Raw genomic sequence first — 16950 nt, 5'->3', positions numbered from 1 at the left:
CAATAGATGGATCAATTGATGGATGATAGAATCAATCCCCATTATTTATGGATTCTACTTGCTAAAATATTTTGTAATTCCCCAGTTAACACTCGTGTTTTTCTGTCTCTTAGGGGCAGATGCTGAGCAAATAGTGTGACTCCCCCAGACTCAAACCCTTGCCCAGCCAATGCGGACCCTTCCCCCCTCTCACTACAGCTTCTGTCCTGAACACAAGCATTCTTCTCACAGTCCTCTGAGAGCCAGACATTTCCCCAGTGTTACACCCTCTTTTCTGGGCGATTTTCCTATTTAAAATGGCTCTAGGTATAGCCTAGAAGTGTTGTCTGAGTCCCTGTACTCAGGAGGGTTACGATGCTCCCGTATTACATATGCTTTGGCCAGGTGTGAGTTCAAGAACCCTCAGCCCTGAGTTCCGAGTTCATAAGTTAATGATGGAAATTAAACCAAATGCTAATTGTCTTCAAACACACAGTACACACACACACACACACACACACACACACACACACACACACACCGAGGTTTAGTCTTTGGTGACAAAGATGTTGTGATCAGAGGCTGGGGGAACCAAATCCTCAATTTCCCCTGAAATTTAGGGCTCTTTATTTAGTCATTTGGGGCAGAAACATTCCAGAACATGTAACTCCTTCTATCCTGTGAGGAGCCTGTGAGGAGACCCAGAGCTCCCCACTCTGCCTCACCGAGCCCAGTAGCTGGAATCAGAAGAAACCATCAAAAATAAAGAGAGGAGATATATGATTCATGAAGCAAAAATAAGATGCTATAAAAAAAAGAAACAATCTAGAGATAGGAAATAGCTCTGGGGGCCTTAAAAATAGGACAGCAGAAACTGTGCATGCATACTAAGAAAACGGGGAAATAAAGCACTCACAGAAAGTGAAATAAAAAGACAGAATGAGAAAATGAGGGTAAGCAAGAAAATCAAAATATCTAGGGCTGGAGCCATAGAACAGCGGGTAGAGCATTTGCTTTGCATGTGGCTGAGCTGGGTTCCAGTCCCAGCATCCTATATGGTCCCCTGAGCACCGCCAGGAGTAATTCCTGAGTGCATGAGCCAGGAGGAACCCCTGTGCATTGCCGGGTGTGACCCAAAAAGCAAAAAAAAGAAAATCAAAATATTAATCCTACCTTTTGACTAGTAGAAGGTTGAGGGGTTGAAAAGAAAGAAAGAAGAAAGAAAATGGAGTGCCAGGGGTCAAACCCAGTTCTACGCCATGCAAGGTGAGCACCCTGCCTGTTGAATGGTCTCTCTGGCCTCAGAGAGTAAGCAGAGACAAAGAAAAATAATCACTGAGCAAAAAGAGAACTAATTTCTATATGGAAGAAGAACCCTCATATTTTATGGTCTTCTAATGTATAGCCCTGAAATAACCCACAACAAGACACACACATTATGAAATTCTGAAATTTGGAGAGAAGAAAAATATTTTCAGATCTTACAAAGCAGCATAAAAGGGTACACTCTGAGTATTTTTAATCAAAATAAATATTAAAATAGCAGTGCCGATGAAGCTAGGCATCGAGGCTATTCTTTTGAATTTTTTTTTGGAGGGAACCTCCCAAGCAGTGCTCAGGAAGGACAGGGGACCCTCTTGGTGATTCTCAGTCAGCCACGGTGCTCAGAGACCATCAGGGTTGTACCTGGTGGTGCTTGGGGGACCATGTGGTGCCAGGAATCAAACTTGGATCAGCTCCATGTAAGGCAACCACCTTCACCCCTGTATTAGCTCTCTGGCCTCAATACTTCTTAATAAGAAGTGTGCATAAGCCCAGACTACATTAATCAAATGTTAGTTAAGGGTGAAGATGGACACCTTAGATGCACAGGCTTCAAATGACTTTCTAGGAAGTGACTGGAGGATGTGTTTCAGCAAAACAGCAGATACCAAGCCAGGAAAAAATAAAATCACCAGCCCTGGAGAGCAGGGGAAGGGGAACTCGGGTGGGGAAAATGGATCCAGTGGAGAAAAACATAAACGTGGAAATGTATTTGGATACATGGGATACTTAGTGATGGGCATAAAGTAGAGGTGTTAGGGACATATGGAATAAAATAGTGGTGGCTACATGATGTAGAGCTAGGAAGATGGAAAAAGAAACAATTGAAATCACCATTAATTCCAGGAAGAGGAAAGGATTGTGTGAAGAAGAAGGCCTTGTTGCAGTGCACCATTTAACCCAGCACGGAGCAAGAAACTAGTCCCTGGGTATCTGGCGAGTGCCTCCAGGAGTCCCACGGATAACTACATCTGGGATACTCAAGTCTCTTTTATTTTTGGGTTTTGTTCTGGAGTTTGTTTGGGGCTTTTTTTGGGGGGGGGTTGTTGTTTGTTTTTTTGGGTGGTCACGTCTGGCTGTGCTCAGGGCTTACCCCTGGCTCTGCACTCAGAAATCACTCCTAGTAGAGATCGGAGGACCATATGGTTTCTGGAGATTGAACATGGGCTGGTCGCATGAAAAGGAAGTGCCCTACCCACTGCATTGTTTCTTCAAACCCAACAAGTCTCTTTTATAAAGGGTGCAGTTTTTGCATGTAACCTGTGCGTATCACCCCCATATACTTTAAATCTTGTCTGGGTTACTTCATAACACCTAATGCAACACAAATGCTATGTCAGTAGTTGCTGGTGCTGTTTGTTTTTAAGAAGGACGTGAGTCTTTGCGTATCTGCTGCAGTCTCGGCCACTATAAATCTAACTACTTGTACTGACTTCTGATCAGCGGTTGGATCCAGGGAACTGTAGAACCGTGGAATCAGAGGGAATATTGCATTTGCTAATTTTTGTGTTTTTCTTTAATAAGTCACATTATCGTAAGTCTCAAGTTGGCATTATTGTTATAATAACACTACACCTGACTTTCATTTTCATTAAATGATAACTGAGGAAGAAGTTAGAATGGAAGCATTCAACCTTTATTTTCCAATGTAGGAAGCCAAAAGAGAGTTCGAATTGGTGATAAACGGCAGTGCAGGGGCCAGGGAGAAGGTGCAGCGGGAAAGCACAGGCCCTGCGTGCATGACTCTTGGGAAAGTGGTGACAATTGGCCACTTCACAGCAGTTTTATGAGATCAGAAGTTACTTTTTTTTCTTTTTTGTTTGTTTTGTTGGGTGGCAAAGCCTGGCAAGCTACCCGTGACGTATTCGATATGCCAAACCTAGTAACAAGTCTCACAGTGGAGACGTTACTGGGCCCGCTCGAGCAAATCGGTGAACAATGGGAGGACAGTGACAGTGTTTGGGTGGGGAGACTCTAGAGCGATGCTTGGGACACTAGGGCCACAGCTAGTGGTACTCAGCCAACTAGGCTGGTGGTTCAGCTTAGGGCCAAGGGCCACCGAGATAGTACAGAAGTTTAGGGTTAGGGTTAAAGATTTAGGCTCTTGCCTTCCACACAGCCTGGACAATGGTTTGAATCTTGGCACCACATAGTCTCCCAAGCACTCCAGGTGTGCCCCCTGGGTCATGACCAGTGTGCTGCCCCTCCAAAAAAAATATTCTGGAGTCCAAGATGTTGGCTCTTTGCCAGCCTTGTGGTGCTGGGCACCACCGGGGCCATCCCAATGCCCAGTGGTGGTTAGTGCCCTCTCGACAGTGCTCAGGAGCCTGTGGTATGGAGAGCCAGCCCGGTTTGGCTTAGCATGTGCCTTCTTCGCGTCACTGCCTCCTGGCCCAGAAACTGGAAGCTTTTTTTATAGAAAAAAGAAAAAAGCTTGTTCTGGGGGCTGGAGCAATAGCACAGCGAGTAGAGTGTTTGCCTTGCACGTAGCCAACATGGCCTACCCAGGTTCGATTCCCAGCATCCCATATGGTCCCCCAAGTACCGCCAGGAGTAATTCCTGAGTGCATGAGCCAGGAGTAACCCCTGAGCATCGCTGGGTGTGACCCAAAAAGCAAAAAAAAAAAAAAAAAAAAAAAAAGAGCTCGTTCTGGGTAAGGGCGCTTATTCTCTGAGCAAGGTGACAGTTCAGGCAAAGCAAGAGAGTAGAGACAGACCTGAATCCCTGTTTCAGGGCCAGAGACCTTCCCAAAGCCGAAGACCCCCACGCCACTGCCACACTGAGCAAACGTTAAATTCCCCCCTCTTGACCTACGATGGCGAATAAAGAGCAAAGTTCTTTCTTCTAAAGTTGTCCTTCTGCCAGTTGCTCCCGCACCCTGGAGCTAGAGAAGGAAGGAGGGCAAGGTGACATTTGGGGGGGCCTCCTTTCTCCCCGCCTCCTCCTCCTTCCCATCCCACACCCAGGATCCTTCAGAAGCAATCACTAGACCCATGCATTTCCGAGCGCCGCGTTCTGGAGGGTACGGGAAGGTTGTGCGGTATGTCCCGTGGCTCTAGCTGATTTGCAGCCAGTGGAGAAATGAGAAGGGAACAAAGGCAAAAAAAAAAGGGGGGGGGGCCGAAAATACAAATAAGTTCCTTTGACACAAGTTGGGGAGGAAGAAAAAAAAAAACCACAGGACATACATGCTCCTTTTTTAAAAAAAAAAAAAATTTTTTTTTTCCGACCGCTCCAGGTGTGATGGGAGATTATATGAAGCCACACAGGAGAGTGGAGAGTTAATTAAAAAATTGTTGCTCCTACTCCTTGCCAGCCGCGGCTTTTCTGTTTGATAAGCAGGCTGGCTTTGGAGTGCCGTTTGCGCTTCTCTCCTCGCTGGAGAGGCACAGAAAGGCAGATGAAAGGGGCCTGCCACGCGGACAGACACCCCACCTCCTCCCTCCGCTAATGGACTTGAAAGCCTTCCCCACCTCTGCTGCTGCCGCCCGCGTGGGGCTCATGGCATGTTCCAGAAATGCCTGCTCTAGACTATTGATAATATGCAAACAGGCTTTGATAGATGCTTATGGAAAACCACTTCCAGCAGTAATTAAATCAAGGCCTGCCCGGAGGGTAGGGGCGGAGGGCCTGGCGGAGCATGACACCTCACTCTACCTGCTTTCTCTGTCCCTCTTACGTTCCCCGAGTGACAGCCCCCCATTAATGCTCGGGAGCTGGCCGGGGGCTCTCCCGTGTTTTGTTGTCATGTTTTCCCTTTGCCTTTGAGTCTGGATGCTTCTGACCCTTCGAGCTGACATCCCCTACCCGGAGGAGGGTGGAAACTCCATCCCTCCATCCCGGCTGTCATTCTCCCAGAGTGACAAAATGAAATACAGAAAGGGGCGGGGGGGGGGGGGGGGGGGAGGCTTGTCTGAGCAGCAGGTCAGGCTGCGGCGGGGATTCGGCCATTGTCTTGAGTCTCCGGGTGCCTGCGGAGAACCCCCTGGCACAGTCACCAATAAAAGGACTGCATTCCGCCTCCTCTCAGGGCTTTGTCAGGCGCCAAAGCTTGTCCTGGTTGCCATGGCTACTGTCTGATTGTGGCGGGATTGTCCCCGCTCCTGATAAAGTGGGAAGGTTATTTTTGATAGACCCAAGTAATCATAACCTTGCCAAGCTGGGGAGGGGGCTTTCCCTCCCCTCTCTTCCCTTCCCTCCCCCCGCCGCCCCCCCCCCCCCCCCCCCCCCGCCAGCAGTCCTCTAACTCCGGTGCAGGCTGAGGCCAACAGCAGCCTGGCAGCCTCTGCAACCAGCCAGGACAGGAACTGCCGTACAGGGGCCCTGCTGATCTGGAAATAGGACCCCATGTGTCTGGGGGGCTGCTGGGCCACCAGCTGCCTCCTTTTGCCTGAGATGGGGCTTCGGGATGGGGCAGAAGGAGTCTCTCTCTCTCTCTCTCTCTCTCTCTCTCTCTCTCTCTCTCTCTCTTCTGCATCCTTCCTTCCCTTCCCTGCATTCCCTGGCCCAGCATGGGCAGCTATAATGGCACGTCTGATGGGGCTGGAGCAATAGCACAGGAGGTAGAGCGTTTGCCTTGCATGAGACCGACCCGGGTTCGATTCCCAGCATCCCATATGGTCCCTTGAGCACTGCCAGGAGTAATTCCTGAGTGCATGAGCCAGGAGTAACCCCTGTGCATTGCCGGGTGTGACCCCAAAAGCAAAATATATATATTATATATATAAAACATATATATATAATATATATTAAATATATAATGGCACATCTGAGCTGGCCTCGTTGTGCTTTGCAGGCCGGACCGGGGGCTCCTGAAATCAGCTTCACACAGCCCCGCCCCCCAGGGCTTCTGCTGGGGGCTCTCAGGCAACCGTGCCTGTGTGACCCATGTCCTAGGCAAGGTCCCCATCCCTCTGAGAACCGCTGAGGGTGGGAAGGATTGGTTCGTGCTCATAGCAAGGAACCAAGCAAGTCACCTACTGGGGCTACAATGACACAGTCACCATGCCCCGGCCAGGCCCCCAAGATGGTGCTTGTCTAGCCCCCTGGAAGGACCAGGCTGGGGCCCTCTGCTGTCCCAGGCACCGCTGGTCCCCGCCCTCTAAGTCCCCCTCCTCAGGCACTCCGGCTCCTGATCTGTGCATGTGGGAGGCCTGAGCCTCTCCTGGAGTGCCACACTCCCAGATGGGCCACCCCATGGGCCCAGCAGCCTACCTTGACCATGTGACCTCTGTGGCCTCTACTCCGTAGCCAGCAGGCCCTGTTCAGCAGGTGTCCATGTGTGCTGCAGGAGCAGACCCCTTCTGCATTTCCAGGGACACCTGCTGATGAGGCCACACCCTGGGGAGTCAGTGACAAGCCTTGGGACAGAGAGGAGCCACGTGTGCAGGGCTACAGGGGCCCGGGCCTGGAGAATCCTGAGAAGGGCCTCGAAACTGCCTCGCTGGGGTCCCCTCGGTGGGAGCAGGACTGATTTTAGATAAAGGCCAGTGTTGGTCTCCACCCACCCTCACCGAGAAGGAAGCACAGGTGGGTCAGTGAGCCGCCATGGCAGGCTACAGCCACGGGCAGATGGGGTGCATGTGTGTCTGGGAGGGACAGGTGGGATAGGTAAGCGGGGAGGGGGAATGTGGTGGTATGTATGTGATGTCTGTGTGCAATATGTGTCCGTGTGGCATGTACACTTGTGTGGTGTGTTTATGGTATGCCTATGTGTGGTATATATGGAATGTATATATGTGGCATGTGTGTTTTGTGTGTGTGATATGCCTGTGTGTGGTGTCTGTATGAAGTGTGTGTGGGGGGGGTAGATGTGATGTTTCTATGGCTTATATGTGGTGTGTGGTATGTATAGTTATATGATAGCACTATCTATAGCACTGTCCTCCCGTTGTTCATGGATTTGCTCGAGCAGGCACCAGTAACATCTCCATTGTGAGACTTGTTGTTACTGTTTTTGGCATATCGAATATTCCACTGGGGGCTTTTACCAGGCTCTGCCGTGCAGGCAAGATACTCTCAGTAGCTTGCCAGGCTCTCCAAGAGGGACGGAGGAATCAAACCCAGGTCGGCCACATGCAAGGCAAACGTCCTACCTGCTGTGCTGTCGCTCCAGCCCAGTATGTGTGTGGAATTTTTGTGTTGCGTATATGGTGTGTGTAGTATGTGTAGGGGTTATGTGTTGTCTGTGGTATGTCTGTGGTGTGTGTATGTGTGTGATGTATGCAAGTATTGGTGAAGGAGGTGTGTATATGGGGGTTTATGGTACGTAGATGTATGTGTATGTGTCTGGTGTATGAGGTGTATGTGTGTAAGTTTGTATGGTGTGTAGGTGGTGTGTATGTCTGTGATGTTTTGGGTATTGGGATGTGTGTGGTCTGGGTATTAGCAGGGTCTGTATTGCAGGTACTTGAGGGTTTGGTGTATACAGGAATGGGGATATGTGTGGGTATGGGGGAGATGGTGTATATGAGTATTGAGTGCATATGAAGGTATTGGGGGCATGGCATATGCAGGTTAAGGGGGTGTATGTGGCTGTTGGGGTATGTGTGGTATATGCAGGTTTTGGGTGTGTATGCAGGTAATGGGGTGGTGGTGTATTCGGGTTTTGTGTGTGTGTGGTGTATGTGGGTATTGGGTGGATGGTGTATAAGAGTATTGGGGGGGTGTGGTGTATGTGGGTATTGGGGTGAGTGTGCGATATATGCAGATATTGGGGGTATGTGTGATTATGTGAGTATTGGGTTTGTAGTATATGTGGGTATTGGGGGGTATATTTGGGTATTGGCATATGTATGGTGTATGCGGGTATTGGGGTGTGTGGTGTATGTGGATATTGGGGTGTGTGGTGTATGCGGGTATTGGGGGGTGGTATATTTGGGTATTGGAGTGTGTGGTACATGCAGGTGTCGATGGGTATGCTACTACTGCTTGCTGAGAGGGGCAGAGAACTTGCTCATTTGTCAGATGTCCTCTAAGTCCCCAGGACAGTGAGGTTGTCCGATGCCCCAAGTGCGTCTCTGACCTAGGGCGGTTTTGCCTTGCTGGTGGAACTCAAATATCAACAAATCGGCGCCTTGCCTGGGATTCCCGGCTGGGACTCAGCCTGCGTCAGGCCCAGGAAGGGCTGGGCGGGAGCTGGCCTGCAGACTGCGGCCACCACTCCCACTGCACAGCAGAGGTGGAGAGTCGTGGGATGAGGCCAGGCGCCCTCACAGCATCCTTTGTCCCCAGGGTGTGGAGGTGCAGACTGACTATGTGCCCCTGCTGAACTCACTGGCGGCGTATGGCTGGCAGCTCACCTGCGTGCTCCCCACACCGGTGCTCAGGACCACCAGGTAACCAACCGGCAGGGCGCAGCGGTGGCTTCATCATAGCCGATGGTTCCAATAAGAGACAGCCAAGCACTGTCTCTGCACAGGACCCTCCTCTCTTATCAGTGGCCCCTGGGATGAGCCTGGGAGCAGGGGGTGACCCCGACGGCTCTCCAAGCGGCCAGACTTAGGTTTCAGGTTCTTGATTTTTGTTGGTGAGCCTCCCGCCCCACACACAGGGTCCTGCGCCGCCACCCCCCCCCCCCCCCGCCGGCTTCTCCCAGATGGCTCTGTGCTGGGGGCAGGTGACACAGCACTGCGCTCTCCCACCCCCTACACTGTTAATGCCGGGGCCGCCAAGACCCCGTGGTACCAAGGATCCAACTCAGGCTCTGGGTTCCAGGCTCAGGCCCCAGCCCGCTGAGGCATCACACCGGGCCCTTGATTTCAGGTTCTTAACTGCCCTGCACCTCCGCTAGAGAGTGCCCTGGTGCTCCCCTCCCCACACAAGGCACCCAGTTATACCCGTTTATACCCAGGCGGTCATCCAGGAGCTCTTGGTATCACTAAATAAATAAATAAATAGGCAATTCCTCCTCTCGGTGTCCTGCTCAGTAGACATTTCACATGCAAAATGAATATCCCATTCACTTCTCACTCCCCACCCAACACCCAGTCCTCTCCTTAACTCAGGGTCACAGAGTCGGGGGAGGGTTCCAGGGGCTACCACAGCCTCAGCAGCTGGGGGCAGGGCCCGCCAGGCTGAGGGACATGGGCCCTGCTGATCTGAAAGTAAGAATGCTGTCATTCAGCCCGTTTCACAGCTAACACAGGTTGTAGGGCTTGCCCGGGCTCATGAACCGGGCTCATCAACTGGCCCCAAGAATGGATGGAGGGGCTGGAGTGATAGCACAGTGGGTAGGGCCTTTGCCTTGCACGCAGCCAACCTGAGTTCAATTCCCAGCATCCCATATGGTCCCCTGAGCACCTCCAGAGGTAATTCCTGAGTGCAGAGCCAGGAGGAACCCCTGTGCATCGCCAGGTGTGACCCAAAAAGAAAAAAAAAAAAAAAAAGAAAAAAAAAGAAAGGATGGAGTTCGACTCTGCTCGTGGTGCTTGAGTTTCAGGTTCACAGTTATTGATCTACCCTCCACCTGGCCCTTCTTCCGTTCCCACAGCTGTCCCCTGCCACCTGCGCCCAGTGGGCTTTGCTGTCTAAATGGGGCCTCTAATCCCCCCATTCAGGGCCGTGGCATAGAGAGGACCCCCTTTAGTCCTGAGGACACTGAGGCACAGAGACTCCTCCTCATGCCTGAGGCCGCATAGCCAGGAAGCAGCAGGACACATGAGCCTGAGTCATGCCTCCTCCACCAGGCAGCCTCCTGGCTGACCCCTAGGGATGCTGCCTCCCAGGACCCTCAGTGCCCCTCACCCATGCAGCAGGGTAGAACTGCCCCGAGCACAGTCTGAGTGAGGGTGGAGGATGACGGTAACAGTAGGTGCCTTTCCTGGGCCCCTCCTCCTCACACCCTACTGGGCCCCCACCTTAAGCCCCTCCTAACACCAGACTCGGGGTCTGAGAGCCCGCAGGAAAGTCGGCTGCCATTGTGCTTCCAGCAGCAGCAGTGGGCACAGGACAATGCAGGTGTGTGGTCTGAAGGCCGCCCCACATCCTGACCTGCCCTGGGCTAACTGTCCACTCAGCACAGTCACATAGGGCTTCTGTGAGTCTGTTTCTGAGGGTCCCAGGGGAGCATGTCACCCCCCTCCCCAAGGATGAGAACCATGAGGATGGATTTGAGGGGGCACCTCAGCTGGCTCAGACAGGTGTGTTTGGGGTGTCCACAATGGAGAACTTATCCTTTGAGCACCCTTAGAGCATTCTACGCGCCCCCATACAGCAGTGGAAAGCCCTAGAGTGTGTCATACGCCCCCATGCAGAATCACTGGTTCCTGCCTGCCAGCCTGGGGGATGGGAGGGTGGGGAGGTAGATTCTTTGAAGCCAGGCAGGAAGCAGCAAGAGCTGTTATGTATGAGAACAGCTCTCCCGGCCACCCCCAGAGCCAGCTCAGAAAGTTCGGGGTTCCCCCCTCTCTCTGCTTCGGGGCCCTGTGGATGGTCCTGTAGCCTCAGCAAAGGACGATTGGAGGAGGTGGTGGCCATCTCCCGGGCAGCATCTCCAGAGGGGCCCTACCTTCCTTCAGGGAGGAAAGCATGGTCACCACCCTTGGGTGCTCCTCTGACACTGTCAGACCTGGCCCTATGACCTGCTACTCCGTGGGGGGCTCGGCCTGGGACTGAGGACACTGGGCTGGGCTCACCCCCAGGTCCCCTCTGCCCACCCTGGGACCTCGATCCCAGAGGCTGAGTGCAAGGCAGCCCCCCACCACCACCCCCGGGACCATGGGTCCCCATCATTTGGGCCATGGTGCTGGGTGGTTGCTCCTATCAGGGGAGCTGAGTGGGTGGCCAGGAAGCGGCTTCCCAGGGGCCCTGGCGGATGGCCTGGAGGCGGGGGAGGCTTCTGCCCGGAGGGGAGGTGTGGGGTGCCTGCAGAAGAATGGGGCTCACTCTCTACCGTGTGCCCGCAGGGAGGGCAGCGTCTCCACCAAGCAGATCGTCTTCCTCCAGAGACCGTGTCTACCTCAGAAGCTGAAGAAGAAGGAGTCAAAGGTGAGCGGGTCCTGCCTGCCCCCTCCGTCCCAGGCCCTGGCCCAGGGGCTCCACAGCCCAGCACCCCCAAACCCCACCCGAGGCTACCAGCAAGGTCCGGGGAGGCACTGCACGCCAGAGCAGGGGAGGGGGCTTAGTGGGGACATCTCCCGGGTGTCCTGTAGAGCTCAATCCCAGCTCTGCCACACCATCATTGGGGTGGGGGGGAGGGGGAACGGGCAGAAAGATGCTGCCAGAATCTTCCAGGTGTTTGCAGTTGATGGGGACAGGACAGGCTATTCGGGGCTGATTCGCTGGGCCCCAGGGGAAGTAGCCACACAGTGTCTTTAAGAGACCATGACTCTGGTACTGGAGCAGTAGCACAGCGGGTAGGGCGTTTGCTTTGCACATGGCCAACCTGGGTTCAATTTCCCGCATCCCATATGGTCCCCTGAGCACCACCAGGAGTAATTCCTGAGTGCAGAGCCAGGAGTAACTCCTGAGCATCACAAGGAGTGACCTCTGAGCATCGCCAGGCATAACCCCCACCACCAAAAAAAAGAGAGACCATTCTCAGGATGTCTCCACCCCCCGAGGGCAGCGCAGAAGCTTCACCCCAACTCTCAGCCATCTGTGGGTGCCTTTCCTGTGGGGGGTTCACCAGCCTCTCAGTAACCCTGCCATAGCCGGCCCTGGGGCCCCTTGGTGGCTGAGGCCAGGCTCCCCGCCCACCAGCACCGTCCCCAGGTGGGTCCTGAAGGGTCCCTGGATCTGCAGGCCACACCAGAGGGGATTCGACTGGAGTGGCCCCTCGCCAGGCAGCAGAGCCAGACAAAGCTGGTGGAGGGGACACCAAGGACAAGGTGTCCCGGCGCCAGAGGGCTCGGGGTGCAGAGGAAGGCCCGCCTCCGAGCTCCACGGCGCTGATGAGACAGGTGACAGCACAAAGGCCATCATCAGCCACTGGGAGCTGGCGGCCACTGGCCAGGAGGATGGACTGTCCACTGTCACTTAGAGTGGAGTGAATCCCAGGGACACAGATGCCCCACTTGGCGAAAGCCCCCCCCCCCACCTACCCATTGCTCTGGGCAGCCTCACGGGATACACAGTCCCTCTGGTACTGCTTCAGAGTGGAAGTCATCCCACAGCATTCACTGTGGGGGTGACGCAGAGCTCGGAGCACCCTGCCTTGGGGGTGGTACTCTCTGGGGCACTGCCTCCCTGCCCCGTCTCAGCTCGCTCAGACACCTCCCTTTTTTGTTGTTTTTTATTTGGGGCTACACCAAGCTCTGGTAAAGTTTCACTCCTGGCTCTGTGCTCCTGGGAGTTGGGGGGGGGGGGACAGGGGGAGGGTCACACTTGGTGGGGCGCTGGGGAACCAGATGGGGTACTGGGAATTGAACCCGACTCAGCCGCTTGCGAGGCCAGCACCCACCCACAGTATTCTCTCTCTCTCTCCAGCCCCACACCTCCTTTTTCTAAGCCTTGAGATAAGAAATGCAGTTTACCCTTGAGCAACACAGGCTTTTGTTTTTGTGGGTTTTTTTTTGGGGGGAGGGCGTTGTTTTTAAAATTTCATAGGACTTTAATTTGATTTTAATGATTTGATTTTTCCCCGTATATCCGGTAGAATATATATGAGCCCAGATCTGTAAACAACACAGACTTGCTTTTTTTTTTTTTTTTTTTTTTTTTGCTTTTTGGGTCACACCCAGCGAGATGCTCGGAGGTTACTTACTCCTGGCTCTGCACTCAGGAATTACTCCTGGCAGTGCTCTGGGGATCCTATGGGATGCCAGGGATTGAACCCAGGTTGGCCGCATGCAAGGCCCTACCAGCTGTGCTATTGCACCGGCCCCCCAGCACAGGCTTTTGGGGTGCTGACGCAGGTTCTGACTGCAGTGGCCTGCTGCTGTCATTGAACGCAGTCCAGTGACACCTCTTGTATGGATGCGTTGCTGTACGGCCTGATAGTCAGATGAACTAGAGGAAGGAGAGGGTCTACTGAGGCAGCCCTGGGAAGACATGCACAGTCAGGAACTGGACATAGCTGCCCTAGCTGCCCACTAAGTCTTTCATTGGTTTGCAGGGAAACCTGCATCCCAGGGGCCCCAGCTGTTGCCCAGTGCTTTCCGGGCTCAGACTGTGATCCCTGAGCTAGTACCGTCGTCCTCAGAGTAGACGGGCCCACAGCACAGCACACTGCGTCCGGCCACCTTGGCTGTGCTTTGCTGCCCGATAACCAAGAACCTGCACTGAAATCTCAAAGCCAGGGATGTGGCCCAAGGGGTCCCTGTGTATGTAAGAAGCCTCGTGTTTAATCCCCAGTACCCCCTAATCCCCACACCTCCCACCATATGCCTGTGCCCCTCAAACAATAAAAAATGCAGAGTCGGGGCTGGAGCGATAGTACACTGAGTAGGGCATTTGCCTTGCATGTGGCCGACCCGGGTTCGATTCCCAGCAACCAATATGGTCCCCTGAGCACTGCCAGGAGTAACCCCTGTGCATTGCCTACTGTGACCCTCCCCCCAAAAATGCAGGGTTCTCGCCTTCCAGGAGGCCAGCAAAGTGAAGCGGGGGGCAGAAGGGTGTCTGTCACACAGACATCTCTGGGAACCTCTCACCAGGCCTGGCCTGGTGAGTTTGGGAGCCAGTCCAGGCCTGCCTGCAGACCCCACTCACATTTCATTTACCATTATTGATATTTTAAAAATAAGCCTGTTCAAGCTAAGATATGATTATACCATCATGAGACGCAATTAGAAAATGAAATTTAATGCAATATACTTTTTAAATATATATATATAGTGAATAGAAAAAATATTCAGATCTTCAGAGTTCTCACCGAAAGAAAATGTTTTCTTTGTTGTTTTCTTTTTGTTGTGTCTGGAGGAGAAGATGGATATTAGCTGACCTGTTATAGCAATCACTTCCCAATATGTGATGCTAGAGCAGGAAGCAGCCTGGACCAGTCCCTGGATGCTAGAGTATGCTGCAGCCCAGAATGGTCCCTGGATACTAGAGCAGGAAGTAAGCCAGAATGGTCCCTGGATGCTAGAGCAGGAAGCAGCCTGGAGCTGTCCCTGGATGCTAGAGCAGGAAGCAGGCTAGAATGGTCCCTGGATGCTGAGTGGGATGTAGCCTGAATGGTCCCTGGATGCTAGAGCAGGATGCAGCCGTATTGGCCCCTGGATGCTAGAGCACATTATTCGTGAGCACTGGCACATTAGAGAGACTGCAGGTATAGACTCTGTTAGCGATCTGAATCCTCCTGCTTTTATGCACAGTTCTGGTGGCATCTTGACCAGACTTACGAAAGGCAGGCTGAGTCTTCAAGATCACTCTGAGTGCCAGTGGGCTTTCCTGGCAGGTGGGGAAGCACTCGGTTCTGGCTTCAGCCTGGGCAGGGCATTTATGTGGAACATGTGTTAGGCGAAGTGCTGTGGGGTAAGGAGAGGTCAAAAGGGCCGGGAGGCAGACCCAGCTGTAGCCGCCAAAGCTGCCTTGAGTATCTCTGGGCTGGGACAGCCTGTGAAGTTGTCCCGAGCTGGGACAAGGAGGCCGCTATGGTGCCCACCTGGTCATCAGGGCCCGGAGGGAGGGAGTGTGACCTTGCTGAGATGGAGGGACGCTCAGAGGGCTCTGTGGGGCCATTAGCCCCCACGATACAGCCCCCCACCCCCATATCTGGGCCCTGTGACTCAACCATGAGAGGGTGTCAGACCACACCTGGTGGTCTACACCCGCCAGCGGGAGGGAAGTGAATAGCTGAACCTTGGCACTTGGGAAGGGCGAAGCCAGGTTCCATTTTCATCCTGCTGCTCCAAAGTCTAAGACTTCAGACTTCAATAGAAAGAAATTCCCTCCCCCACCCCTGCAGAGCTCTGATATTAACCTGTGCCACTCAACTGCATGGCTGGAGGCTTGCTTGCCCCCTTGGGTCTCTGTTTGGGATGACGGGGTTTGCTGCCAGCAAACATTCAGGGCTCACGGGTGGGCTGTGTGTATTAATCCCCACCCGCTCTGATTCCTAGTTTCAGTGGCGATTCTCCCGGGATGAAATGCACAGCCGGCAGATGCGGAAGTCCAAAGGCAAGAGCCGCACCAGGGACAAGCGACAATCCGAAGAGAACGAGAAGAATCTCGAGGAGCCGTTTTCCAAAGCCGAGGGCGTGGGAAACTGCGTGGCAGGCCAGCCACGGGAGGAAGGCGCCTCGGAGGAGCTGAGGGGCCACGCGGGGGAGGGCCCGGGAGAAAAGGGGGGCCCGGGAGACAGGGCCATGCAGAACGGCCCAGCGCACCACTCAGGCCCTGAGCCCGGAGAGGAAGCCCTGGAGGGTGACTTGGAGGAGGCGGCTGTGGAGCCCAGTCCTGAAATTGACAACTGAGCCTTTAGAATAGGCAGCTCCCCCCTCACCCCCAGGCCCTGGCCGGCCGCAGCCGGTTGGGGTGCAGGTTGCCCTGAATGTCGTGTGTTCCCCCTTTGGCTTGGCTTCAACTCTCCTTGTGCGCTGACCGGGTCCCTCACTGTGTTGGTCTGCCACATCCATCCACATGTGTCGCGGTGCCCCAGTGTCACAATGCAAGAGGTGGGGTGATACCCTCAGGACCTCACACCTGGAGGCCGGCCTGGCCCCACCCAGGGAAGGGTTTGGACCAACCAGTGCCTGTTTCCACCCCTGGTGGGGGGAGGAGCATTTGGGGCCAATCCATGGGCCCTCCAGGCTACAAACCAAGGTGATTGGTTGTTGGCTTCCACTCGGGCAGGTTTCCATCCCCCGAAGCCCCCTCCAAACTGCTCTTCTCCATAGAAATCCCTCAGACCCTGCTGCTTTGGCAAAGAAAGTGACATGTGGGGGGAGGAGAGGGAGAAGAGCACCCACCTTTGGCTTTTCTCAGAGTGTTCCCCCCTAGATACTTACTGATAATCGGGAAGAGGTTAATTCTGTCTGTGCACCTGCTTTATCTGCAGAATGTCTGAGAAAGTATTGTGTTAGTCTTAATGCCAAAAAAAGTTTTTAAACGTTTTGTATTCAGCACCTACGAACACATCCTATGAACACATGTTTTTCTGTCGTTTTGGGGGGTGACCCAGCTGTCGGGGAGACCCCACTGTGTGCTATTTTAGTCCATGTGCCATTGGCCAAGTTGTCGCCTATGTAATGCTCTCACGTGTTTTCGATTGTCCAAAAAGTATTGTTAAGGCTTTAAGTAGATGCACCTGGAAACCCCAGCGAGAGAATCGATTGTCTTCTAGACCAAAACAACAGCCTGTCTCTTCTCTTGTTTAGTTACTTAAAGCAATAAATCATCTATGAGTTCAGTGCATCCTGAGTATTTATTGTATCACAAGGCAGTCCTCACACAAAGAACTTGACCCCATTTCTTTCTCTTTTTTTTTATTAGTGAAACACCATGAGGTAAATCCAAGTAGCGATGGCACAGCGGTAGGGCTTTTGCCTTGCGCGTAGCCAGTCCAGCCGAACCGGGTTCGTTTCCTCCACCCCCTCGAAGAGCCCGGCAAGCTACCGAGAGTATCTCGCCCGCACAGCAGAGCCTGGCAAGCTACCCGTGACGTAGTCAATATGCCAAACACAGTAACAACAAGTCTCAAAAAAAAAATGGAGACGTTACTGGGCCCTCTCGAGCAAATTGATGAACAACGGGAGGACAGTGTC

The 16950-nt window shown here is 53.3% G+C and overlaps 1 protein-coding gene across 2 annotated transcripts in view; it reads left to right on the top strand.

The window, feature by feature from the left end:
- RFTN1 (raftlin, lipid raft linker 1) overlaps positions 1-16595 on the top strand; it is a 228637-nt gene extending 212042 nt beyond the window's left edge. For both annotated transcript variants that reach the window (XM_056129331.1, XM_056129332.1), the window contains exons 8-10: positions 8537-8640; positions 11209-11290; positions 15307-16595. In XM_056129331.1, the coding sequence (XP_055985306.1) occupies positions 8537-8640; positions 11209-11290; positions 15307-15660 (540 nt within the window). In that variant the 3' untranslated portion in view covers positions 15661-16595. The remainder of the gene's footprint in view (positions 1-8536; positions 8641-11208; positions 11291-15306) is intronic.
- Positions 16596-16950: the final 355 nt, after the last annotated feature.

This window comes from Sorex fumeus, unplaced genomic scaffold (genome assembly GCF_029834395.1).
Source record: "Sorex fumeus unplaced genomic scaffold, SorFum_2.1 ptg000072l, whole genome shotgun sequence".
Lineage (NCBI taxonomy): Eukaryota > Metazoa > Chordata > Mammalia > Eulipotyphla > Soricidae > Sorex > Sorex fumeus.
The sequence above is the reverse complement of the archived record's forward strand: the minus strand, read 5'-3'. Positions and strand labels throughout refer to the sequence as shown.